At 50.4% G+C, this 24763-nt stretch overlaps 7 protein-coding genes across 7 annotated transcripts; 5 read left to right on the top strand and 2 right to left on the bottom strand.

Moving 5' to 3' along the window:
• Positions 1–941: 941 nt before the first annotated feature.
• M438DRAFT_399499 (histone deposition protein Asf1) lies at positions 942–2279 on the top strand. The gene is made up of 2 exons (XM_029909419.1): positions 942–1473; positions 1529–2279. Exons 1-2 carry the CDS (start codon positions 1325–1327, stop codon positions 2235–2237), a joined length of 858 nt encoding a protein of 285 aa, XP_029757228.1. The 5' UTR covers positions 942–1324; the 3' UTR covers positions 2238–2279.
• Positions 2280–2392: 113 nt separating this feature from the next.
• On the top strand, positions 2393–6107 carry M438DRAFT_348406 (snare-dependent exocytosis protein-like protein). Its single transcript, XM_029906140.1, has 4 exons — positions 2393–4760; positions 4816–5393; positions 5447–5568; positions 5627–6107. Exons 1-4 carry the CDS (start codon positions 2517–2519, stop codon positions 5941–5943), a joined length of 3261 nt encoding a protein of 1086 aa, XP_029757227.1. The 5' UTR covers positions 2393–2516; the 3' UTR covers positions 5944–6107.
• Positions 5819–6376, top strand: M438DRAFT_101419 (uncharacterized protein). Its single transcript, XM_029898634.1, has one exon. The coding sequence runs from the start codon at positions 5948–5950 to the stop codon at positions 6284–6286; it is 339 nt and encodes a 112-aa protein (XP_029757226.1). The 5' UTR covers positions 5819–5947; the 3' UTR covers positions 6287–6376.
• A 730-nt stretch (positions 6377–7106) lies between these two features.
• M438DRAFT_348405 (uncharacterized protein) lies at positions 7107–8748 on the bottom strand. Its single transcript, XM_029906139.1, has 2 exons — positions 8708–8748; positions 7107–8621 (listed from the first exon to the last, which is right to left on the bottom strand). The coding sequence occupies exon 2, from the start codon at positions 8607–8609 to the stop codon at positions 7128–7130; it is 1482 nt and encodes a 493-aa protein (XP_029757225.1). The 5' UTR covers positions 8610–8621; positions 8708–8748; the 3' UTR covers positions 7107–7127.
• Positions 8749–8904: 156 nt separating this feature from the next.
• On the bottom strand, positions 8905–15512 carry M438DRAFT_303277 (1,3-beta-glucan synthase component GLS1). The gene is made up of 4 exons (XM_029902154.1): positions 15168–15512; positions 14932–15110; positions 9566–14878; positions 8905–9510 (listed from the first exon to the last, which is right to left on the bottom strand). The coding sequence occupies exons 2-4, from the start codon at positions 15084–15086 to the stop codon at positions 9186–9188; spliced, it is 5793 nt and encodes a 1930-aa protein (XP_029757224.1). The 5' UTR covers positions 15087–15110; positions 15168–15512; the 3' UTR covers positions 8905–9185.
• Positions 15513–21037: 5525 nt separating this feature from the next.
• M438DRAFT_280398 (uncharacterized protein) lies at positions 21038–22798 on the top strand (the record flags this gene model as incomplete). Its single annotated transcript, XM_029901161.1, has 3 exons — positions 21038–21991; positions 22043–22320; positions 22393–22798. The coding sequence occupies 3 exons, from the start codon at positions 21038–21040 to the stop codon at positions 22796–22798; spliced, it is 1638 nt and encodes a 545-aa protein (XP_029757223.1).
• Positions 22799–23949: 1151 nt separating this feature from the next.
• On the top strand, positions 23950–24489 carry M438DRAFT_101204 (uncharacterized protein). The gene has a single exon (XM_029898633.1). The coding sequence runs from the start codon at positions 24149–24151 to the stop codon at positions 24431–24433; it is 285 nt and encodes a 94-aa protein (XP_029757222.1). The 5' UTR covers positions 23950–24148; the 3' UTR covers positions 24434–24489.
• Positions 24490–24763: the final 274 nt, after the last annotated feature.

Genomic DNA, 24763 nt, shown 5'->3' with positions numbered 1-24763 from the left:
TGGTGGCTAGTGTCAATTGGAGTGACTACGAAACGATACAAGCAGTGTCGCATAACGTTTCTAGCCACTCTCAACATTACACCGGGGCATGTACGCCTTCCAGAGGTAATCGAATTTGTAACACGCCCGTAGCACATACACGTGTAGCATGTTCACTCAATTTGAGCCCCCCGTGCCTACAGTCGTACACGACAGGATCATGAAAACGTCGTTACCCCGACGAAATGTTTGTGCTGATGGACCATACCACTGGATCTAAATAACGTTAAAGTGTATGCATTTAGGCGTGTAAGGGTAGTCTAGGTGGTACTCGAGTACAAAGAGAAGATGTGAGATTAACTGTCTTCAAGATAGGCTAGTCCAGGATCAGCAAAAAGTGCTAGCCGTGGTCTTCGTACCAAGTAGAAGAACGGATTCAAGTAGTTGTAAGGGCGATGCTGACTTTCGATAAGAAACGAGCTTGCCATGAAGACGTATCATATAATTCACACCATGAGGCTCAAACTTACTTTATTGCAAGGACTGGGCTTGGAATACATACCACAAAAAAGTCATCACATAGGGATAGTCGTGTCAGCATGCTTGAGTGGATGCCGTCCAAGAGGGCAAAAAAAGGTCCACAGACTCTCTCATGCTCTTATATTGCTATGCCAAAACAGTGGTCCAGGGAACAAAATATCAATGCCGCTTCTGTGGATCGAACACAGTGCCTCCAGAATACTCTTGCAATGCAAGAAGGACAGAAGTTGACTTCAGTCTGGCGCTCTCCCAGATGAGCTAAAGCGGCTTGTTGTTGTAAGGCGGAAAAGGCGGTGGGTTTACGAATCTGTGGAGAACAGCGGTAGCGAGTTCCTGGAGGGGTCCGAGCTGTGTGGGTCGAACACTCAGGTCGCAGAAGCTCAGGTGATTGTTGAGTGGCTAGAGAGCAAGTGGAAGGATATGTATGGATGAGAGGACACCGAAGCAATAAAGAGAGCATTAAAGTCAGGGCAGCCTTCGAGCGAGTGGAATGAGAGAGGGACGAAGGCGATTGTCGAGAAAAAGCTCGACGTCAGTAGATGCAGGTTCACGTCAATCAATCAAGTCCAGATTGGGAAAGCGCGACACGACCAAAGCGCGGGCAGACGCGACTCAACTTCTTCCAGAGTGACCGCCGAACAAAACATTGACGTTGCTCTCACAACCTGGTCACTTTTGCCTTTTTGCTTCCACATCCAAACTTACGCGCACTCCTCTTCTCACATCACATAGTTGCATCCTTCTTCCAGCTATCAAAACAACAGCATCTCTTCAATCTCCATCACACTACACCACATTCACCAACATGGCCGCCGTGTCGCTGCTCAACGTTGCGGTACGCAACAACCCTGCGCCTTTCACTTCGCCATACGAGTTCGAAATCACTTTTGAATGTCTCGAGAAGCTGGACAAGGATCTTGAGTGGAAGCTTACCTACGTCGGCTCTGCCACCTCGTGCGTTTCCCGATCGCTAGCTGCCTTCTGTTCACCACGCTGACTTTCTTTCTAGCTCCGAGTACGACCAAGAGCTGGACTCACTCCTTGTCGGTCCCATTCCCGTCGGTGTGAACAAATTCGTCTTCGAGGCCGACCCCCCGGATCTCAACCGCATCCCCAACAGCGACATCCTCGGCGTCACTGTCATCCTCCTGACGTGCAGCTACGATGGTCGCGAGTTTGTGCGTGTCGGCTACTACGTTAACAACGAGTACACCGACGAGGCACTCATTGCCGAACCTCCTGCCAAGGCCGTTGTCGAGAAGGTCCGTCGCAGCATCCTTGCCGAGAAGCCTCGTGTCACTCGCTTCGCCATCAAGTGGGACAGCGAAGCCAGCGCTCCTGCCGAGTTCCCTCCTGAGCAGCCTGACGCCGATAATCAAGACGATGATGAGGCCGCGTACGGTGTCGAAGAGCTTGAGGAAGACGAAGTTGAGGTCGAAGGCGAGCCTGAAGTCAAGGAGGGAGAGGACGCCGAAATGGCTGAAGCCAACCCCGTGGAGCTGCCAAAGGAGGAGGACGAAGTCTCAGATGCCGGCAGCGAGGACATCGAAGCCGAGAGCAGTGCCAGTGAAGACGAAGATGAAGAGGAGGAAGAAGGCGAAGGCGAAGCTGATGGCGAGGCTGCCGACGAGATGGACACAGATGCCCCTGCTTCCTCAAATGCTGCTACCGAGAAGCCTCAACCTCCTCAACAACAGGGCGATGTCATGGTCCACTAGCAGATGCACCGACTTCTCATCTCTCAATGATTCATGCACGGCGCTGTTGGGAAAGGATACAAAAGCTTCACGACAATGGTTTAGGAGTACGCATTTCTGGGTGTTTTCTGTCTTACTCATCAAATGAGTTTACTTTCTGTTTCGATACCACATTCAAATACATTCACACCCTTTACATTGATATATGATTCTTTCTGTGCTTCAACTATATTACTGCTGGTTGAGTGGAGTTGTTCCTGTTTGCCATTCGTCGGTCGCATTACTGCCATAGTCTTTTATATGGAAAGATTGATTGAAGACGCAGCACCCGTTTCTGTTCGATCAGAAATCAACAAAGAATCAAGAGTTGGTCGATCTCTTTGTAGTCTGACGCGTCGTTGTTGGCATGTGAAGGAAGTCGCAACCCACCCCAAATCCTGGAAGGTGGAAGCTTGGGCATTCAATCCGACTTGGCGACATCTAATGTCTAGGCCACCACTTCTCTTCGAGACATGGAAGTCACCTCTTCCGACATCTTCATTTCAGTTTGAACAAGAAAAGATGGCCAGCTTCATCCGTGGAAAGCAGGCGGGCATACAGAACGACCTGTCCGCCGGGCTCACTCCCGAGCATGTCGCGATAGACTTCTTGGATAAATACGGCATCAATAGTCAAATAGGAGCCCTGGCTTATGATCCCGTGCAATCACTGCTGGCAGTGGGCACAAAGGACAGCAAATTCGGACCTGGGCAAATCTACATTTTCGGCAGAAGCAGAGTAGCGGTCACACTTGAACTGCCTCAACGAGCGTCAGTCAAGCAGATACAGTTCTGCGCCGACAAGCTTGTCTGTCTCGACTCAAAAAATGACCTGTCGTTCTACTCGCTCGAAGCAAAGAAACTCATCGGATCCCACTCACCACCAGGTGTCGCAACCACTATCGCGACAGATCCCGCGTTGGACTATGCCTTGATTGGTATGCAATCTGGAGATGTCCTTGCCTATGACATGGATAGAGAGGGAGCCGCTCCCTTCCGAATCCCAAATCTATGGGCTGAGCGCGATTCGAGAGTCCGTGTATCACCAGTCGTCAGCATCCAGTTTCATCCTAGAGATATTGGAAAGCTGCTCATCGGCTACGTCCACGGTGCTGTCACCTTCTCGTTCAAGCTGAACCAAGCCCAAAAGTTCTTCCAATATGAAGTCCCTGCTGGAGCTCCAGGCGGCCACGCAGATCCTTCATCATCAAAAACCCCTCGCTGGCCGAAACTCACCCAAGCAGTCTGGCATCCTACTGGCACTTTCATCCTGACCGGACATGAAGACAGCTCGATGGTGTTCTGGGACCCCAAAGATGGTAGAATTGTCTTGGCTCGGACTACCAGCGAGACTCATATCAATATTCCGGGCAAAGGTACCACGACTCTCGGACCGACAGTATCCGTGAAGGAGCCCATCTTCAAGGTTGCATGGTGTGCAAACAAGGATCCCGATGACACTGCTCTTCTCATTGCTGGAGGCGCCGATACTACTATGCCGACGAAGGGAATGACTTTCTTCGAGCTGGGACGAACACCAAACTATGCGACTTCAAGCTACGAAGTTCTGGCTGATCACCTAGAATCGCCGCGCCGACAGAGAGTACTCCCAACACCACCAAACGCCGAAGTGGTCGACTTTTGTCTCATCCCTCGAGAGTCGCCTCATTTCGCAGGTGCACAAGATCCCATCGCCATCCTCGCGCTCTTGTCGTCTGGGGAAGTCATCAGCCTCAGCTTCCCCAGTGGTATCCCTATCACGCCCACCAACCAGCTCCATGTATCCATGACTTTTGTACATCCCTTCATCAGACGTGCAAATGTTACTACAGTCGACAGAGTCAGATGGCTCGGCATGACAGAGACTCGCAGTCAAGGCCCACAAATCTTGAAGGGTGGTGTAGAGCAGACTCATCCTCTCAAGCGATACGAAAACCGAAACATCATCCAGACCATGCATGCCGATGGAACCGTCAGGCTTTGGGATGCTGGTCATGGAGATGAGCTAGAGAACGACAAGGTCCTCGAAGCAGGTGTTGGTCGAGCTGTTGGACGCATTGAAGGCGTTGACATCACTACTACTTCCCTTGCAAGCGCGAGTGGCGAGTTTGCAGCAGGTACCAGAAGCAGTGAAGTTGCTGTCTTCCGATGGGGTCACAACAGAAACGCTGGTCGTGATGTGCCTCCATCTGCTGGTGGAAATAATCCTAACTCTCTCACCAACATCGTGAATAGAGCCGATCCTAGTCTCAAGGAGGGACTCTGTCCTTTCACCCTGCTTGACTTGCAAAGTGGTCCCATCACAGCAGTCAAGGTCAGCGAGGTCGGCTTCGTTGCAGCTGCTTCCGAAGGAGGCAAAATTGCTGTCATCGACATGCGTGGTCCTGCTATCATCCATCTTGGTACGACTCAAGACTTTGGCAAGGGTGACAAACTCGGCACGTTGCGCCGAAAGAGTAGTCATGCTGCTGACAGACCAGAGTGGGTGACAAAGTTGGAGTTTAGCGTAGGTGTCCCATCCCATGTTTGAACGTTTGCAAGATGCTGACATTTTTCTTAAGGTCATGACCCTCGAAGACGAGAACTACTCCAGTGTGAATCTCCACGCTGGTACTAACTTGGGCCGTTTGGCAACTTTCAAGCTTGTACCTGACTCCAGTGGGCGTTACTGTGTCGACTTCAAGGGCATCACCTCGCTCGATGGTCGCATCATCCACATGTCGCCAGTGAACACCCAGACAGGGAGACTAGCATCCGCAAGTCAGGACGCGGTCGCCAATCTTCGCAACGGTGCAAAGACCGATGGTGTCCTTGTCGCTGTGACCACAACAGAAGCGCGTATTTTCCGCCCAGCCACATCAAAGGGTGCTCACAAGACATTCGATAGCCACGCCTGTGAATCAGCAGCCGTCGTACGGTTCCAGGACCAAGGCTATGTGCTTGCTGGACTTTTCGGCGATGGTACTGTACGTGCATACACGTTGCCTGCTTTGAAAGAGCTGAACTCGATCAACGTATCGCATATGCTGGACACCAGGCGCTTCGCAGACTCGATCATTCTTCCCAATGGCGACATCTTCGGCTGGAATGGTCCCTCCGAGATGGCATTGATCAACATCTGGGGTACAGGTCAACTACTGTGAGTTCAGTCTTCAACGAAGCTCGAGAGAGACGAACACTAATTGTCTGCAGGCCGAAATCACTGGACAAGTTGTTTAACCCAGATGCAGTCATTCCACCCAGACCCACAATCTCAAATTTCCAATGGGTAGCAGGAACGCAATACGTGACTCCAGCAGACATGGATCTCCTGAGTACGTTCTCCTCCTCACTTCTCTCCTCACCTTTTTCAACACTAACCTCTCGCTCCAGTCGGCGGCCCATCTCGTCCCCCTTCCAAACGCATGATCGCCCAAAACCGCGCAGATGAAGCATCACGCCTCGCCGCCTCCCGTGCCGGTCCTTCTGCTTCCACCTCCGCCTCCGCAGCTGCTGCAAGTAATGAGGGCTGGGGCGCCTATCTCCAACGCAACATCCAAGAACGTACTGAAAAGCTGAATATCATGGGAGACTCGATGGAGAATCTAGAAAACAATTCACAGGGGTGGGCCGACGATGTCAGCAAGTTTGTTAACAAGCAGAAGAGGGGTGCTGTTACCGGGTTGATCAAACACAAATTCGGATTCTAAGTGGATGAACATGAGAGAGACATGTTATTGGGAGTGGGAGATGAGGATGAACATCTGGTTTTTATTCAATGGAGATTCCACTATTCATACGATACGTTGTATTCGATCGCTTCTTAGCACTCTATCCATCATAGTATTGATAATTTTGACCAGTCGTTCCTGCTACCCTTGGTCTCGACGCGGCGCACCTCACACGGGTCCGCTCAGTAGGTCGATTAATTCTCACGAGCCACTCAAATCTCACAAATCCATCGTTCTCTCGAGTCTACTCACGTTAATTCTCACGAGCCACTCAAATCTCACAAATCCATCGTTCTCTCGAGTCTACTCACCACTCTCATGATCTTTCGTCTCTGTCTCGTGATTCGTGATCGTGATCGTGATCGTGATCGTGATCGTGATCGTTCATCTAATTCCCACATCGCTCATTCTTACTCTCACGTCGCTCAATCCCGTTCTCGGCATCGCCACATCACTCTTCACCAGGGGTAAATGAGAAATGTAAAAAATGAGAAATGTAAGAGATGAGAAATGGAGTGGACGGGTGCGACAGGGTAGGTGTGACAAGGAAAAGCCACGATCAAAAAAGCTACGATCAAGAAGATACGATAGGTAACAAGCAAAAAAAAAAAAAAGGCAAAAGACACACACAAGCGACACAGATGCAGCGAACGAGTGTCTCCAAATGCACAAACACACTGCGCAGTCTCTGCATCGATAATCATAGCCTCCACATTAAACCACTCGTGCAGTCGTTTACGGAAAGAGCATAACTAGCAGACTGCAATGGCGACATCGATGCGGAAGGCAGAGAACACGGGTTCCACGATGAGTGAAACACCATAATCGATACCAAGGGCTGCTATCCAAAATCTACTTCGAACAAGCCCCTCAAAGCCATAAAAGAGCAATCGCAACCTCATGCCTCACCGCAAAGTCACAGGATGAAAAGACGACAATGATGTAGACAGTAAACAGCAATGTAAAATAATCATGTCTATTCGTGCAATGTATAACCCGCTCTCAGTTTAGCCATGTCCGCCCTGTCGCGCAAGTCATATATCATCTCAATCCACACGCTCAAGTCAAGTAACCTGTGTAGGAAAAGACTACTCGATTTTCCTTTCCTCAAAACTTCATTTACGATCTCTCATCATCAATAACATCTGCAAATGGTGTAAATCCTATTCTCCGCCAGCAGCCCTTCTCATTTGTCCCGCCAATTCAGCTTGCAATTGTGCATCTGCATCATCACCGTAGATCTGAGCTCCATAGATACCTCCATGCTCTTGTGCTTGTTGTGATTGGTCTTCAAACGCATTATTCGCATCAGAGGTGCCTGCGTTGTTGAAGTTTGCAGTATTCGCAGAGGTGGAGGAAGCGTAGATGTCGGACATGATTTGCGGGTCTACGGGCATGGGGTCATAGGGATATGATGACATGTCCATTGCTTCTTGTGAGGTGGATGTGTTGAGAGTTGCGTTTTGCATGTTTGCGTGTTCGGTGGTGGCGGGGTTGAGGAGGGGAGGTTGATGTTGCGGTGAAGTTGGTATGGCGCCTGGGCTTGCTTGTGTGGTATCCGAGGTCTTGGAGGGTGTGGCAGCTTTGCCGGGTTTGGCGGTCTCTTTGCAGTTTGTGCAGTTGCGAATGGCTTGAGAGACGGTTTCTTTGATGCGGATCCAATGGTATCGTTCAGCGATGGAAGCGGTGGTTTTGTTGATACCTGCGTGGGTGGCAGCGTGGGTCTTGAGGGCGATCTCGTATTGCTTTTGAGGGTCGCTGATGACTTCTTTGTCTTTGAGCATGAGCTTCTCTTCACCACCACTCGGGTCGGGGACGAGGCGGTAGTGGGCACCTGCACTGCGTAGTCTACTCTTCTCTGCGCGGTCTGCACCGTTGGGGTAGTTGCCTGTCTTGAGGTAGTATCTGATCTTGTCGAAGCGCTCTTCGGAGAGGTAGTCTTCAGCCTCGCCATTGAGATCACGACCGAAGACGATGGCGTCAACAAGGTGGTCGGAAGACTTGAGATTGCCGCAGCCGGGGACGCGACCAATGCGCTTGAAGCCCAGAGCATCCCAGATCCTGACCGAGGCGATGTTGGTCTCGTAGACGAGGTTGAAGACCGAGTATGTATAGCCCAGTTGAGGAGCCCACTCAAGGTACCCCTCGCCCATCAAGCGTCCTACGCCTCTGTTTCTTGCGACGTCACTGACCAGGAATCCGCCATTGCAGACATGGCTAGAGCGACCAGGGTAGTTGGGCTTGATGTAGAAGCTGCCGAGACATTGCTTGGACCAATCGATGCCCTCTTTCTCCAACTGCCACACGTGTTCAACATTGCTCACATCACCCAGCAGCATGACAGCACCAAAGTTGGCGAACCAGTAGGGACCGAATGACTCGAGTGGTAGCTCATTGATCATGGGGTACGTATCGCCCTTGTCGATCTCGCGATTGAGGAGGGCGCATAGGTAATGGAGAAGTGTCTTGGGCACTTGGTCGGGAGAAGAAAAGGGCAGCAGTGTCGCTGTCGTCGAGCGATCGCGCAATGTTACCTGGCGTGGTACAATGTTGGCCGGTAGCGGCGCATACGGCGTGGGATACGGTCCATCTCCAGATGTGCGGTAGATGACGGCCGCCGTCGGGTCATCCAGCATTGCAGGCATTGTCGCGTCTGACTATGATGCGCCGTATGTCAGCCATGCCTCGAGCACTATTGCAGTGTTCCTGCATCGTCATGGAAGAGAGAGTGATGGTGACTTACGATGTGGATGGTAGCTTGAATAGGTCCGATGTATGCTGGAGACCGTCGCTGGTCCCACATCTACACCGAACCTGCTCCTCACTTCTCTTCCCTCCTCAACCACGTGACCTTACGCCCTTTGAACAACACCCTCGCGCCCTTGCTAACAACATACGCCTCCTCGATAGTAGTCTCACTTGGACGGGCTTCGAATATCTGTGCATATGTACTGGTGGTTTGCATTTCGAATCTTTATTTCTAACAGTGACAATAACCAGTTCCCAAAATGTCTTTTCCGACAAAGCTGAAAAATAAAAAAGCAACACGATAAACATCATTATGCAGTAACCATCCATCTCAGAGCTTGCTCTAGAGATGAGCATGAAATGGCCACTCGCTGTTTTACACAAACACGCTGCGAGGCGTGAAGCATGCCATGATTTTGACGCCAAGGATAATTCCACCCAATCTATTATGTAGCTGACCGCAGTCGACCCACTTAGTACATGAAGTGAGCGAAGCGACGAGCTGCTGCGGATGACTCTGAGCTGCCACCCGAAGTACCAGCGGCATCGGTAGCTCCAGCCACTGCTGTACCAGTAGTCTGGCTGGTTGTGTCGTTGTTCTTGAGGTTGGTGGGCTGCATCAAGTTCATAGGAAGCGTGGTGACAGGAAGATTGAGGAACTTGCCAGCAACCATGGGTGCAACGATCAAGACAATGAAGATGATGAACAGGGTGAAGTACAAGATGGCGTAACGGATTGTACGACGTCTGCGAAGCTTCGACTGCTTCAACGAGTAAATCGGGGGGCGAATTTGGCGACTGTGACGAATATGTTAGCAAACGTGGATGGAAAGAATCAAAGATCAAAACATACCTAGGACGGAGCCAGAAGAGCATGACCGAATGGAAGGTGTCGATGTAAGGGATCAAGAGAGGAGGAAGCATGAAGAACAACAGCAGGTGACCCAAGCAGAAGTCCGACGAGAAGTATCCCAACTCAGTGATCTTACACAAGAACTCACGGCCAGGCTGAGAGAAGCCCATCCATCCCATGCCGTACCATTTACCGGTCCACCAAGCAACGTTGGAAGAGTCGGTTCTGAACTCACGAGTGAGGGTCAGAGCAATGATAAGCTTGTAGATGAAACGCTGGATCGCGAGCGAGGCGATCATGCCGATAAGCATCTTGGGGAAGCTCCATCCCTCAAGGAAGAACATGACCTCCCACATGACGATAAGGACAATAACGGCGATGGCGTGAGCGATAGCGGCCAAGACAGCACCGAATTTTTTGCAGCACATGCTGAAAACGGGTCCCATACAGCAAGCCATCATAAAGAAGACAGCCGAAACACCAGCATTGACACCAATAGGAGCGAATGCAACGATAGCGATACGAATGAGGGGGTTGGTCCGCTGCAAGTCGGCGTTAGATGCGTCCGGGTTGATGGCACGAGTCGCTCCAGTTCCAGAGTTGATGTAAAGGTAAGGAATGAGAGTCACAGCAACGAGGAAAAGGGGACCGATAACCTCAGCGAAGAAGACGTTACCGAAGCGGGCACGAGCCGTATCTCCAGACAATTTGGCGGACGGCTCACCAAGCACCTTCTTCTTAAATCCGGTGATGCGGGTACGCGAAAGACGGACGAATCCAATCCAGGATGCCGAGTGTCCCTTGGTGTTTCCACGAGACAACCATCTGAGGAACTCACGGTAGTCGATGAAGAAGTCGGACCATGCGAACTGGTGAGGGTTGAACAGGAAAGGAGCAACACAGAGAGCGAGAAGGGAAACCCAGAAGTAAAGAAGCCAGTATCCCCAAATGGTCAGAGTACCAAACAGAAGCATGAGAAGCAGACGGATACCCAGGTAGATCGAAGGAGCAGCGAAACGAGAGTAGAGAATACCGAAGGGCATACGGGCAGTGGCGAAACCACGACCGGTACCGATGTAACGGGCACCACCGTATGACAAGTTCTGCTGGAGAGCGTTGGTGTAGATCTGACAGACGAAGACTTCGAAGAGAGGAGAGAACGAAGAGAAGTGCTTGGCGAGACGGGTAGCTGCGCGCCAGAATCCACGCTCAGTCAACTCCTGAACCGTAAGAGGAACGAAAGAGATGAAGAAGACGATGAAAATGGAAACACAGCAACGCTCGATCCAATCAAGACAGGGACGCAAGTTGGCACAACCAGTAGGCCACTGAGGATCAGTGATGGGAGTGTTTCTGTTGTAACGGCAGATGATAGTTTCGTGTCTCAGGGCACCCAAGTTGATGATACAGAACATGAAGAGCTGCACAGACAACATGATGAAGGTGTTGTTGACGTGGAAACCAGCGTGAGCGTAGTAGAAAGACAGGAAGCGGTCCAGAGGGAGTTGAGTGCCGAGGTAGTAGTATTCACGGGACAGCATTTGCTCACCCATACCAGTACCAATCTTGGTGGTGAAGTTGAGAATGGATCCGAAACCCAAATCACGACCCTTACCACACTGGTAGTATTCGCAGTGCTTGATTCTGCCACCACGGAGCTGAGCAGTCATACCGGCGTAAATATCCTCGTTCAAGTGAAGACCCTTTTGAGCCTTGGAGACACCACCACGAGTAGTCATGAAGATACCGTTGAGGAAATCGGGGTGACCGTAATGGAGCTTACCACCGATCTCAGCGAGAGTACGAGCGAAGAGAGTACCGAATGTCTGTTCCTTTCCGGCAGCGACGTCACCGAGAATACCAATGTTCTCAGAGAAAATGTACTCGCGAGCACCGAGAATGGCAACAGGGTCGAACTTGGCGGTGGGCAAACCAGGAGTGTAAGGAGAGACATTGTCGGTGGTCATTTCCTCGAACTCGGCAAGAACAGAACGAATCTTCAGACATTCCTCCAGGTAGTTGTCCTGGTTAGCGTCGATGAGTTGGATATACTCACCGCGGTAGAAGATGATAGAGTGGTTCTGGTTGTCAGACTTGCCGTCACCAAGAATGGGGTTACCTGAAAGCAGAACGCGGAACTTGGGCTTGCGAAGACCGTTCTCCATGATCTCGGAGTGACCGTCAATCAAAGCAGAGTAGAGACGAGGGTCCTCACCTTCGTTGAGCGGAGGTTCTTCATCCAGGTAGGCAATTTGAAGGTCGGGGTAGGCACGGAGCAGGAACTCAGCGTTCTCACGCTCTTCCTTGGTGAACTTAGCGTAACGCTGCATGGAGACGCAAATCTTGAACTTGCGACGAGCCATACGCTCCAATTCTCTCTCGAGCTTATCAGAGTTACCGCCGAACATTTGAACGACCTCGGGGTTCTCGACACGGTACAGAAGCTTGATAGCGCGGCTGTAGTTCATGAAACCAGAGATGGTACGGTAGAGGGTCTGAGAACGGAGCGATGCCCAAATACGAGTACGAAGAGTGTACTCGGGAGCAGCAGACTTGAAACCAATGCAGTAGAAGGGAAGATCGTCGATCTTGGCCTTTGCGGTGTCCTTCTCGGTCTTCTCGTACTCGCCGTTGAATTGCGAGGTTTCGTCGGCCAAAATCTTGGTGTCCTTGACGAAGCAGTCCCACTCGTGAGGGTGAAGCTGCTTGAGGTACTCCAACATAGTAACACGCGAGTAAGGGTCGTCTTCACGAATGATCTCACGGAGGGAGAGAAGAATCTTCTCGCCATAGTGGGGAATCATGACGGAGAAGGTAGGCATGTTGTCAACGGGGACAGGCTCAGGAATGGGAGTAGACAGAGACTGGGCGAAGAAAGAGATACGACGCTCGGCCTCACTCTGACTGGGGAAGAACTCGGTCTTGAAGGAATGGTCTTCCTGGGAAACGAAGAAGGTAGGTGCTCTGAGAGTACGCTTGCCCTCCTGCTCGGAAGGAACCTGGTGGTACAGAAGCTTCTGGACGTGGTCAATGGCGAGCAAGTGCTCACGGTACATCGAAATGATGATGGCGTTCCAGATCTGGGAGATCAGGACCTTGGGCTTGTACTTGATTTCCATGTCGGTGGTAGCAAGAACCTTGGAGTAGATACGCTTAGGCAGACGGGAGAAGATGTTTCTCCAGGGAGTCCAAATAGAAACACCGAGGTAGAACGAGCGAGCAACCGAGTAGACAGTGTTCAAAATAATGTACCAGAGGTAAGTATCCAAGAAGAACAGAATCAAGTCGGTGATGTACATCAGAATCAAAGTAACGGTAGCCTGGTGGTAGCAAAGCACTGTACCAACGTATTGAATACCGATGCAGTGTCTGATTTTGAGGGTCGACAGAATACGGATGGGATCACGCAACGACAAAGTCAGGTAGAAGTAGGACTCTGCGAGCTTGGCACCGAAGACCATGATCCAAAGACCGTAGGACATCCACATGGCATTGCCCTTGAGGTGAGGCCAACTGGCAGTGAATGTCTGACTGGCGACGTAACGACGAGACTTGCCGGTAAGGTAGCTGCCGAAGAGACCACCGAGGGGCATGATGGAGAAGAAGAAGAAGGTGACCAGGGCAATCAAGAATTGCACAATACCGAGAATGAGAGCGATCTTGCCTTCACGCTTGACACCAAAGATGTATACGGCGGGTGCGACGTTGATGACGAGGACGAGAATGAGGAAGAGAAGACGCTTGGTCAAGTGCTGAGCACCTGCCCACTTTCTGGGGACGTAAGACCATTCGGCGAGCGTGGCGAAAACCATGATAAGGGATGCGACAGTACCACCGAGACCAACGGCCGAGAAATGAGCGGGAGTGGTGGGAGAGTTATTGCGCTGCTGCTCGTAATTCTTAGTGTAGAGAGTAGGCGAATTGTAAGAAGTGTAGAACCAGTAGGCGGTAACGTGAATGACCCAGATACGGTTGAAGTTGACCAAGTTGTGGAACCAGGATCTGGTCTCCTTGTAGGTCTTGAAGAAGCACTTCTTCCAGATGACATCTTGGAGTCTCTCGTAACGCTCAGCAGGAGGCAAGTCGACCAGACGCGACTTATCCTCGAAAACGATACGCTCAATACCCTCGGGGTACCAGAAGAGCTGGTTCATGTCATCGTAACCAATGATCTTGTTGTGATCACGCTCTCTGCGGACGTACTTGCCGTCGAAGATTTCGTAACCTTGATCTCTGCAGTAGTTGTACAGAGGAGTGATTACGTTGTTCAGGTAGGTGAACTCCTCAACGGGCTCAACCTTGTTCTGGCAAACAGGAGAGTGGAAGTAATCGTCTGCACACTTGAAGATGAAACACATCAATTCAGGCATGAAACGGACCTGGTTGGCTTCACCCCAGCAAAGAAGGTAGAGAGCAATTTGTCTAACACGGTCGTGCTGCGACATCTTGTTCATACGTGACTTCCAGCGGTATTCGGCTGCTTCGAGACTGTTGTCGCCCTCGAGACTCGACAAAGTGGCCTCCTCGTTTCCGGCGTTGTCGGCAGCCGCTTTCTTGGCGGCCTTGCGGGCCTTGCGAGTGCGGCGGTTGGCTTTTCCGAGGTTCATGTTGGCGAAACCGACAGCATCGTCGAGATCAAGGTGAGCAGCAAAGTACCAGCGACGGTAGTTGGCGTTATCACCACCGATGTAGTCGGCGTGGAGCGACAGAAGAGCCTGGTTGGGCGACATACGCGAAGCACGCGAATCGAGCAGGGTCATGAAGTGGTCGAACATGTTTCTCATGCTGTCACGCTGGAAACCGAATTTGGCTGTCAGGTCGAGGAAAATGTCCTCAATCTCCTCCTTCGACAGAGGGATCTGGGCGTCGGAGGTCCAGGCAGGGTAAGGCTCTCTTGAGCGCTGACCGGCGGGGAGAGCATTGGTGTAATCCATGCCGTAGACGGGAGTCGAAGCACCCGATGAGCGATTGCCACCGTAGGAAACCTGAGATGAAGGCGGGCGGAAGCCACGACCTCCCTGTTCACCGTTGTAGCTGTTGTAACGCTCATCACCGCGACCGTAGTAGTCCATCTCGGCAGCGCGGGCCATGTCGGATCTCATGGTGAAGTCGCTGAAGGTCTCCGAGTCTTCTTCAGAGTGGCCTCTGGGCTGGCGGCCTCCTTGCTGGCCTGCAGCGTGGGCACCTTGGTCGTAATATTGGTCGTTGTAGTACTCGTCCTGGTAGCCGTTGTGGCCAGCATCGTAGTAGCCTTCTTGGCCTTGAGCTTGGCCCTGGTAAGGGGCGCCGTGTTCGCCCTGGTAGTGAGCAGCTCTGGGAGTGAGTTAGCAAATGTCTGACTGTCAGTTTTGCCAAGGTTGACATACCCTTCATCGTAGTAGCTGTCCTGGCCATTGCCATAGCCCTGGTTGTGGTCGTAGTAGGCCTGGTTTTGATCATCTTGGTAGTATGCATCGTTGCCGTTGCCGTGGCCATAGCCGTCGTCGGCGTAGTGGCCACCGCCCTGTTGAGGGTGCGCCATGCTGAAGTCAATTACAGAAAATTACTGGTGGCGAGTCAGATATGCATTCAATGGAAGTAGATGACTGCTGTGGTTGCTCACCTCAGATGACATTCGCCGTGAAACAAGGGATGAGCAGGTTGCGGGAATGTGGCCAAAAGAGTCCGAAAGGATCGTTTGTTGTTTGAGAATACAGCGAGTGGAATGATCCGTCGAGGGAACTGATGCGGATGCAGCAACACCTAGTCCTTGATGGAGAAGGCGGTGTTGATGTTGATTTCGGACCGGAGGTGGTGAAGGTCGAAAAGTGGCCGCAGTTGTTGCCGTGAGAACGCGCGGCCGTAGACTCGGCAGGCGTGTGTGGAGATGCAGGAAATAGACTTCTCAGTCAATCCAGGATGCAGCTGTCGAGCAACCTCTGGTCAATCCGACACCTTGGATGGGTGGAGGAAAGGGAGAGAGAGACAGATGTGTAGCCGGGAAAGGAACACAAAAGAACGAATGGATGTTTTGCAAGAAAGCAAAAAGACGCTGGAACAGAAGGCGCGCGCACGAGGCAGGGGCGGGAAAGGGGGGCTTTTGGTTGATCGTAGTCTGCTTGTTTCAACGGCTTGGAGGCGAAAAGCCGCACCAACGCGATTCACAGAACACCACCAGAATGCACCAACAGAGCACCAGCAGCACCAAGCAAGCCCCCAGCAAGTCCCAGCGGCCGGATCCCGGGCTCTCTGCAGCCTGCACACAGGCACAACAGGAACACAACTCTCCCTCCTAAAACAAGCTCGGACCACTATTCCGCGCTATCACGCCCCAGCGCCAACTCTCATCTCGCGCCTCAGTCCCACACACCGGCCTCCCATTCGTTCATCGGCTCGCGCTCTAGCGCCAGTAATTCTCAAACACCCCGGTCTGACACCTGCGTCCTGCCATTCCTGAGACCAGCCTCTTGAAATCATTTCCGCGACGGACCGTCATCGTCGATTTTTTGCTGAGAACCATGGTCCAAGAGGCCTCTCACCTCACCGTCTCTCGTAGGGCAGAACTCCGTCGACGAGTGGACACAACTCAAAGCAAGAATGACGATCCTTCTCAAAGAACCGAACCGCGTCTCTTGCACAGCCCTGTGCTGCTTTCTAAATTCTCTGCTCGTCGCGTGCCGCGCCGACCGACTGGGTGGTTGATTATTTGTTGGCGGTAGGGGTGCCAGATCTTAGCTACAGTAGCTAACAAACAGCAATAGCTACTGATAGCAACAGGATAGCAATGTCGCTATCCCCGTGCGCGATTTTCGCCACCCAGAGCTTGCCCGTTTTGGGGGTGGATATGCTAGTTAAATCGTCATTTTAGCGGGTCAGAGTGGGTCAATATGACGTCGATTCGGGAAATTATTGGCTATCTAAACCATTGACCCTAAATACATCTCTTATTATTTAACTAAATGGTTTGCTCGGCGGTAGCGAGTTACTCGGAGGTTAGTTCTCTTAGTCCTCGGTGCCGCCGACAGTAGATAGATCTAAGTTACGAAGGGCTCGTATAGAGGTGCGAGACGGTGTTTCTAAGGAGGCTCTAAAGTTACGAGGGTCGATGTTAGAGTTATAAAGCGGTAGAAGCGTTAGTATAGAGGAGCCGAAGGAGGCGATTAAATAAGCAGAACTTAGAGGTGTTACGAGAGAGGAGGATAAATCGATATAGCGGCGCTTACGTAGAGTAACGACTAGAATTAACGATAGAGGCGGCATTAATGCGCAAGATTAAGAGGCTTAAGAAGGCTAATATTGCTAAGGTTAAGAAGGCTAATATTGCTAAGGTTAAGAAGGCTAATATTACTAAGGTTAAGAAGGCTAATATTGCTAATATTGCTAGCTCTGTTAGAGGGGTTAAGATGACTAAGAATTGCTATATAGTTAGTCCTAAATAGCTTAAATAACGTCGTCGATCTCATTAAGTTCCTCGTCATTATCGACCTAACTATAATCGAAGTGCTATATCGAGTTAGCGAGAGCATTAGTTACTACTGCCTTTAATAATTCCTATAAGGCAATAGGATTAGCAATTAGCTATAGGATCCGGTCGAGTTTAGCTATACGTAGTCGATGTCGTTCTTTACCTTCTATATTAGCAATCTCGCGGCGGCGAGCTCGGCGCTCGTTCTATTACTTCTTAAGTTAGCAAACACGTCTAAGGGCACGCAAATTACGATAAATGCTAATAAGCATGTTAATAGAGGACGACTTAAGCTTGCTCCGGAACTTGTTTTAAATAAAGTTCATGCTCGAGAAGGCTCTTTCTAATAGGACTAAGTTCGCTAGTATAATAGCGAGCCTCTTAGCGAGCGCGGTAAGATAGCTAGCATCTAACCGGAAGAGGCTCTAAAAGGTAGCCGGATCGTTAGCATTGTTTTTCTAGAGGTCCTTATCGCTAAAGACACCGATTTTGTCCTTAAACTAACTAAACTAAGTGTAGAACTAACTAAGGCCATTAGGAACGTACTTTTTAATGAATCGGCGCGTAATAGCCTTCTCCTCGCGCGAGAAGGTGTCGTAGGAGGTCGGTATAAGTAAGTTTAGAGCAAAGGCGGCCTAGTAGATGTTAGTTATTTAAATTTTGAACCGCCTGTCGAAGGCCGCTAAGGCCTCGTCTAAATGCGGTAAGTTGTTTAGAGCTCTTAGATCATTACGTATATCTCTCTAGCGAGGAATAACTATACTGACAGTAGATCTATTAGCTTCTAACTAGATCTAAGAGTTATGTATCGGCTTAAGAAGGTCGCGAAGGTAGCTAACTCGGCGCTACTAAGACGGGTCTTTAATTAACTTTAGATACTTCTACGCGGTCGATTCCTCCTTCTTACTAGTTCGTAGGTTCTTCTTCCTCGCCTCTAGCTAGAACTCCTTACGCTTAGTAATCTTAGCGCTCCTTAGAAGGTCGATGTTCTTAAGTCTAGTCCTAAGAACTGTGTTCCCTATCGAGTAATAACTGCTAATGCTAGAGCCTTAAGACCCTCGACTGATTTATCGTTACTAGCCTCCTCGACTAGATTTGCCTATAACTTCGGCGAGTTCCTAATATAGCTATTAACTATCTGCACCTCTTTAGCAGTAAGGCTATAGTAAGGAATAAGAAGAACGTCCTTAAGTAGCAGCTAATGCCTATAGGAGTCGCACAAAACAAGAAACACATACTTCGTATTAGGGTTAGTCTCGATAAGCATATAGAGATTTCTTATTAAAGGGCAGGTATTAGTATAGTAGCTATTCTATGCCTTAAGACTATTAGGTGTTAACTCGCTAACCTTATCCTTAAGCAGGGCCTTAAGTTTAGGTCTAGTATAGTCTATAGCGCGAGTATCTTAAGTTTTAAGGTAGATGCTCTAACCCTCCCTAGTATTTAAGGAAAAGTTAACTATTCTCGCCCTACTAATCGAGGTAGACTTATCGCTAATTATGTTTAGATACGGTAGCTAGTCCTTAATCTTCGGTTTCTTAGTTATTACCCTTACGCGCACCTTCTCTATAACCTCTTCGTAGTAAAGGTAGAGCAGATCGGTAGCTAGTCGGTCTCGCGAAGGAGGTAAATATCTAGGCCTTATAATACGTAGGAAATCCTTAAAATACTAACTCTCCCCTAGGGCACGAAACGATAGTCTAGCCTCGTAGTTCGCGTACGTAAATGCCTTATCTGCGGCCTTCTTATTAAATAGCTAATTAAGAGGACCCTCGTAGAGTTGTTTTAGAAGGTTAGGGTAATCCCTTTAAAACATAGCGAGCTCGAGGACTACCGGTTCGTTCCCTTCTATCTTTAACCTTAGAACCTCTGCTAGATGAGTTTTAAATTGCTAACACTTAAGTAGATGCTTAACCTTGCGTTTCCCTTAATTTTTTGGCTATCTACCTCCCTTCTCGTCGCGACACTAGATGTAGAGCACTATAGCAGTTTTAAGCTCCGAAATTACCTCCTCGAACTGTAGCGACGCGTATGTAGTATAGGGCGGCATTATTAATGGAATTAAGCCTCTCGAACTACTAGAATTGCGCTAATTATCATGTGCTTAGAGACCTTCGATACGCCATCTACGTCAGCTAAGAACAGCCTCTGACCGCTAGATCAATAGCTACACGACATGTAGCTATGCTAGCACCGCCGATACCTACAAAAACCAGTCGACTGTAGCTATGATGTTACCAACGTAGCTATCAGCAGCCCTAGTTGGCGGCCAGCAAATAACACACATCCTAATGCGATCGCCACTAGACAACTTTCTGGATATCATGCTAACTTGCCAGTGCTATTTTCAGCGTTGTCATTCATGCGCCTCACACCTCATACTGTGCTGTATGTACGCATGCTTGTTGAACGGTTTGCTACTCGTCGTGAAATGCTTGGATGGTGCTTTGACTGTGGCGCGCCCTCAGAAGCGTCATCCAAATCTCTTGATGTCGAGAAGCTCCATTAAATTTGCGGGTTCTGCTCCAGATGGTCAATCATATCAATTGCGTTCACCACACAATCGATTGACTCGCCGAGTTATCCTATCGCCGCGCTGCCACGTCTTCGCACCTCGTAATGAAGTCAAATCCTCGAGCAGGCTGTGTTCGTAATTCGCGTGCTATTTACAGCTGCATGCCACGACTATGGGCATACGAATCTCAAGCTACATTTCAATCCTTCCAGAAGGAGTCTGTCCTATCAAAGACGGCATCTGTTTAAGGACAGAGCTCGGATATAGATGCCCCATGTCATGACCTATGTATTGATTTACCTCCCGCAATCTCTTCTCTCGTCACTGCGAATCGTGAAACGCACTTCAAGACATGACACAAGTCATGAGTAGAATTGCACCGATGATAGAACCCAGACATGCTAGTGTTGACGTAGCGAAGACTGTGTACAATAACAAGGACGTCTCAAAATTCAGGACATGTTATGATTATGCAGGCATGGATGTTGTTCAAGAGACCGGCAGTCGTACATCGAGCTACGGAGTCGTTACCTCTCAGCATGTCTCTACTGCATGTGCGAATCATTTACAAATCCGACATTTTGATCGTGACGACATGGAATTCTCCATGAAAACGATGTCGCAAACGTTGAGAGTCTGGTCGAGGACATAAAGGTTATTTGTTCCCCTCGGAAGAACGCAAGTTCAAAGACAGGAGAGAGGACTTTTCTTTGCAGGAGGTCAACAAGGCAAAGGCGAATGTTTACACTCTCGGCATCTTGTTGACCGTGCTAAGAGTGATACGCAGCAGCCGTTGAGACACGGAAAGCTTGGCCCGGCTGCTCGGAATCGTTTCTTGCAGAGGACGTGGACACGGATGAGAGTGGAAGAGACAGTCGAGTGCTGTTACGCCACCTATGCAGGTGTTTCGGTTGACGATTCCCCATAATCAGCAGTGGACATTAGCAGGCACGGTCAGTTGAAATTGCGGGCGTGAACGGCGGCACATAAAGGATGAGGGACGAGACCTCAGGACGAAGCAGCAGAAGCAATTGAAAAGCTCTTGCGCAGAATCGGCCAAGCTCTGGGCAGGGGAATTGTAGTGAGAGATAAAATAGGGCAGGCAATATTCCAGACAATCGTGCGGGCTCGTATCGTTGTGGCGAAGCAAGCTCCTCGGGGAGATGAAGATCAGATGGGAGGAGTGGGACAGGAGGTGGGCTTGCGCGGCCAGTGCCAAACACAGAAGCGTCCTTATGTAAGGCGCTGGCCTCGCCACGGCGCGCACTCCCGGACAGCAACCTTTCTTGTTTGCCCATCATTTCCTTGTGCCATCTTGGCTATTCTTCCTGTGACATCTTCACATCCTATCGACCTTCGTTCACTCTTTGCAAACAACTCTTCAATCTCATTTAATCGCTCGTTCGAAGACTTTTTTCATTCCTGCGTCTCGCACCTTCCTCCTGCCCCTGAAGACCTAAACACAGGCGGCCTTCAACCTATTCACCACTAAACAAGCATCTACATACTCAAAATGAAGGGTTTCGGCATTGCCACAGCCATCGCGGCGGCGAGCATGCTTGTCTCCAAGGTCGCTGCTGACGTTGACCCCATCGTCATCAAGGGCTCCAAGTTCTTCTACAAGACCAACGGAACTCAATTCTTCATGCGCGGTGTCGCATACCAGGAGGATGTTTCCAACTCGACCGACAGCACTTACACCGACCCTCTGGCCGATGCATCCATCTGCTCGCGCGATATCCCTTACCTCCAGGCCCTCCGCACCAACACCATCCGTGTTTACGCCATCGACCCTACTAAGAACCACGACGATTGCATGAACATGCTCGCAGATGCTGGCATCTACGTTGTTTCCGATCTGTCTGCCCCCGACCAGTCCATCAACCGTAACGACCCCGCCTGGAACGACGACCTGTACGAGCGTTACGTCTCTGTCGTTGACGCTCTCGCCAACTACACCAACACCCTCGGTTTCTTCGCCGGTAACGAGGTCTCGAACTCCAAGAACACCACCAACGCCAGCGCTTTCGTCAAGGCTGCTGTCCGTGACACCAAGGCATACATCGCCTCCAAGGGCTACAGACCTCTCGGTGTTGGTTACGCTACCTCGGATGACTCTGATATTCGTGTCAACATGGCCGACTACTTCGACTGCAGCTCCGACACCGCCCTCAACATTGACTTCTGGGGTTACAACGTCTACTCTTGGTGTGATCCTTCCACATACTCAACTTCTGGCTACGAGGCTCGCACTGAGGAATTCGAGAGCTACTCTGTCCCTGTCTTCTTCGCCGAGTACGGTTGCAACGCTCACCGTCCCCGCACTTGGGGTGAAGTCGAGGCTCTTTACGGTGATGACATGACCAAGGTCTGGTCTGGTGGTATTGTCTACATGTACTTCGAGACTGAGAACGAGTACGGTCTCGTCTCTATTACCAACAACAAGGTCTCGACCCTGGGAGATTATGTAACTTAACTCCGGTCCAACATTTCAAGATACTGCTAACAGTTCGTGCAGAGCAACCTCAGCAAAGCCATGGCGACTGTTTCTCCATCGGGCGTCAACAGTGCTTCGTACTCTCCTACCAACAGCGTTGCCGCCTGCCCCACTGTCAACAGTGCTTGGGCTGCTGCCGCCTCCCCACTTCCTCCCTCTCCCAACCAGGAGCTTTGCAGCTGCATGTTCAACTCTTTGAGCTGTACCGTCAAGTCTAGCGTCGATGAGGAGGCCTACGCTGACATGTTCGACTATGTGTGTGGTGCCGACGCTGATGCCTGCGCAGGGATTCAGCACAAGTACGTATTCCCATCTTATTCCTTCCAAAGGACTGGAAAATCTTGTGAGCCCTTGGACTAACAGCTCTACAGCGCCACAACGGGTTCCTATGGCGCATATTCAATGTGCAACTCCACTGAGCAGCTTGGTTTCGTCCTCGACCAGTACTATTCCGCCCAGCCCTCTTCCCAGAGAGCCTCCGCTTGCGGTTTCAGCGGTTCTGCAACTTTGAAGTCCGCATCAAAGCCTACCGGAGTCTGTTCTTCCTTGATGGCTCAAGCCGGAACCGCCGGTCAAGGTACCGTCACTGCCTCCCCCACTACTGGATCTGGAGCCGCTGCCACTGGCGGTTCGGGCTCAAAGGCATCTGGTTCTTCGTCTGGTTCCAAGGGCGCTGCTTCCACTCTCTCCGTCCAGAACGTCCGTGTCGGCTCCTTCGCCCTTGGTGTCTCGGCCTTTGTTGCCGTTCTCTCTGGTGCTTTTGCCCTTCTTCTGTAAACAGTCAAAAGCCAATCTGTTTTGCGCGGGGGGTCGATTAGTATTGATAGTTGATTAGACTTTGTTCGCGTTGTATACTGAGCTCGTACATGATTTTTCTGCACTGCCCTTACTCACATGTGCTCCAGTGCCTGTACTGCCATGCTTTGTATATGTTTTCCGACTTAATGATTCAGCTACTACAAACCTACGTTCTTCGCTAACAGTGTAGTCCTGTTTGTTGGTACAATCAAATACCCACGTCTACGTTCATCCCTAAGCATTGGTGGCACGCGCGAATAGCGGTTCTAGCATTTCAGGAGAGCACCGCGGCGCTCTTCGCAGCAATCAGCTCAACACGGCCAGTGTCGAGCTTGCTTCGCCATGCTTTACTCACAAGTCGGGGCAACAGCAACATCCGCGCGGCCTCTTGCCTACTACCCATCAACGCGGACACGATCGAATCTTGAACATGGTCTTGAAATCCAAATTCTTCTCACTCCACAATTCACCAGTCACCCATTGAGCGGCTTTACTTTCGTTTATCTCATCCGTTTCCCGACCGCATTAACTCTTCGCACTTGTCCTCTATGAACATACCAGGGTCTCTAGTCGAGCAACTTACCGACACACTCAGCTCCATCCCAAGATCGTCTTTCCATGATCACAATCCGCATGACATGAGGGATGTCTGCCCCTTGCTTGGCTGGCCAACATCGCGCGAGAAACATCGACTTCAGCCAAGAATGACGCTCCACAACGTCAACTCAAGGACCTCACCTATTTTCCGCTATCCCAAAGCAGCGCCCATTGTCGCCCGACTCCATCTACCTTTCCCACGCCTACCCGATAACGCCATCGTAAAGGCAATGCAACATCCACCACAAACGCGTTCCTGTTCGGCCGTTTGGCAGCAATTCAACATGAGTTGTCATCGAGTCATCGACCACCTGCTCATAGAGAACCATTACTGAGTGCAAGGTATATAAGGCCGACTCGACGTCGAAGATGAAGACCAGGATCTTGTTCAACGGCACGACTTCACCTCTCGACATTCTGCTTACCAAATACCACATGGTCTGCCCAGTGCTGTTCTGCATATATGGCAAGGAGCGAACTTGTAAAGAGCCTCTCAGAGCAGAGTGGTAACCTGTCGACGACAGTTCCATCAACGCCGAGCTTCACAAAGTCCGTATGACAGGTCTTGCTATAGGCTATGGGTGTTTACCCTTGCGAGACTTGAGAAAGTCAAAGATGCAGAACCTCCTCACACCGACAAATTACTGGAGAGCACTGAGCTACTTTGCCAACACGCCGCCGACTCAATTGTGATCGACCCATCCCATCGTCCCCGATGCACCGTGAAAACACATGTTGATGGGTCTCGAAAAACTATGGGCATGCAGGTTTTTGAGCGTTAGGAGAGGTCTTGGTGAAGCTTTCGATGGATGCACCCAACAGTGCGGACAAAAAGACCTGCTCTACAGTCAAGGGCATACCAAATATTACCAAGCTTCCAAACTGCCTCTATGCATGTTGCCTTTGTGTTTCATACGGTTTAATTCTTCTCATCGTATACGTGTGAGCAGTTCAGACCGGGGCTGGGTATTAAAACAGTTTTTTGTGCCCCGTCTGGGATCGTTCTGCAGGCATTAAAGATAGACTATACTACAAGTATCTAGCTACTATCTTTCTATTTGATATAGTCTACTATGTGTTGCGCAATTAATCAAAACGTCGCAAAAAACGCGAAGTTTTGCAACTTTCGAAAAGTTTAGAGCGGATGCGTCGAAATCCCCACGACTTCTGACCCTGAGAATACTCCGCAACGACAAGAACGGCAACATGCGTCATTGTGCCATCTATCCAACCATAATGCGATTGATGCGGCCCGACAAAATCGAACTCGCACCGAGAGACAGTACAAAGGAGGTTCCCTTCGATCCGAAGACTCCGCCTGTTCGCTCATTCAACCAATTCGCCCCA

The sequence above is a fragment of the Aureobasidium pullulans genome, assembly GCF_000721785.1.
Source record: "Aureobasidium pullulans EXF-150 unplaced genomic scaffold scaffold_21, whole genome shotgun sequence".
Classification (NCBI taxonomy): domain Eukaryota; kingdom Fungi; phylum Ascomycota; class Dothideomycetes; order Dothideales; family Saccotheciaceae; genus Aureobasidium; species Aureobasidium pullulans.
The sequence above is the reverse complement of the archived record's forward strand: the minus strand, read 5'-3'. Positions and strand labels throughout refer to the sequence as shown.

Excerpts from the sequence above, each read along its gene's own strand:
- M438DRAFT_348405 (XM_029906139.1), bottom strand. The coding sequence starts at position 8,609 with ATGCCTGCAATGCTGGATGACCCGACGGCGGCCGTCATCTACCGCACA.
- M438DRAFT_348406 (XM_029906140.1), top strand. The coding sequence starts at position 2,517 with ATGGAAAGATTGATTGAAGACGCAGCACCCGTTTCTGTTCGATCAGAA. Across the intron at positions 4,761-4,815 it reads TGACAAAGTTGGAGTTTAGC|GTCATGACCCTCGAAGACGA; the intron begins GTAGGTGTCCCA and ends ATTTTTCTTAAG. Across the intron at positions 5,569-5,626 it reads AGCAGACATGGATCTCCTGA|TCGGCGGCCCATCTCGTCCC; the intron begins GTACGTTCTCCT and ends CTCTCGCTCCAG.
- M438DRAFT_101419 (XM_029898634.1), top strand. The coding sequence starts at position 5,948 with ATGAACATGAGAGAGACATGTTATTGGGAGTGGGAGATGAGGATGAAC.
- M438DRAFT_303277 (XM_029902154.1), bottom strand. The coding sequence starts at position 15,086 with ATGGCGCACCCTCAACAGGGCGGTGGCCACTACGCCGACGACGGCTAT. Across the intron at positions 14,879-14,931 it reads GACAGCTACTACGATGAAGG|AGCTGCTCACTACCAGGGCG; the intron begins GTATGTCAACCT and ends ACTCACTCCCAG. Across the intron at positions 9,511-9,565 it reads CTCTTCTGGCTCCGTCCTAG|TCGCCAAATTCGCCCCCCGA; the intron begins GTATGTTTTGAT and ends TATTCGTCACAG.
- M438DRAFT_399499 (XM_029909419.1), top strand. The coding sequence starts at position 1,325 with ATGGCCGCCGTGTCGCTGCTCAACGTTGCGGTACGCAACAACCCTGCG. Across the intron at positions 1,474-1,528 it reads TACGTCGGCTCTGCCACCTC|CTCCGAGTACGACCAAGAGC; the intron begins GTGCGTTTCCCG and ends CTTTCTTTCTAG.
- M438DRAFT_101204 (XM_029898633.1), top strand. The coding sequence starts at position 24,149 with ATGTTGATGGGTCTCGAAAAACTATGGGCATGCAGGTTTTTGAGCGTT.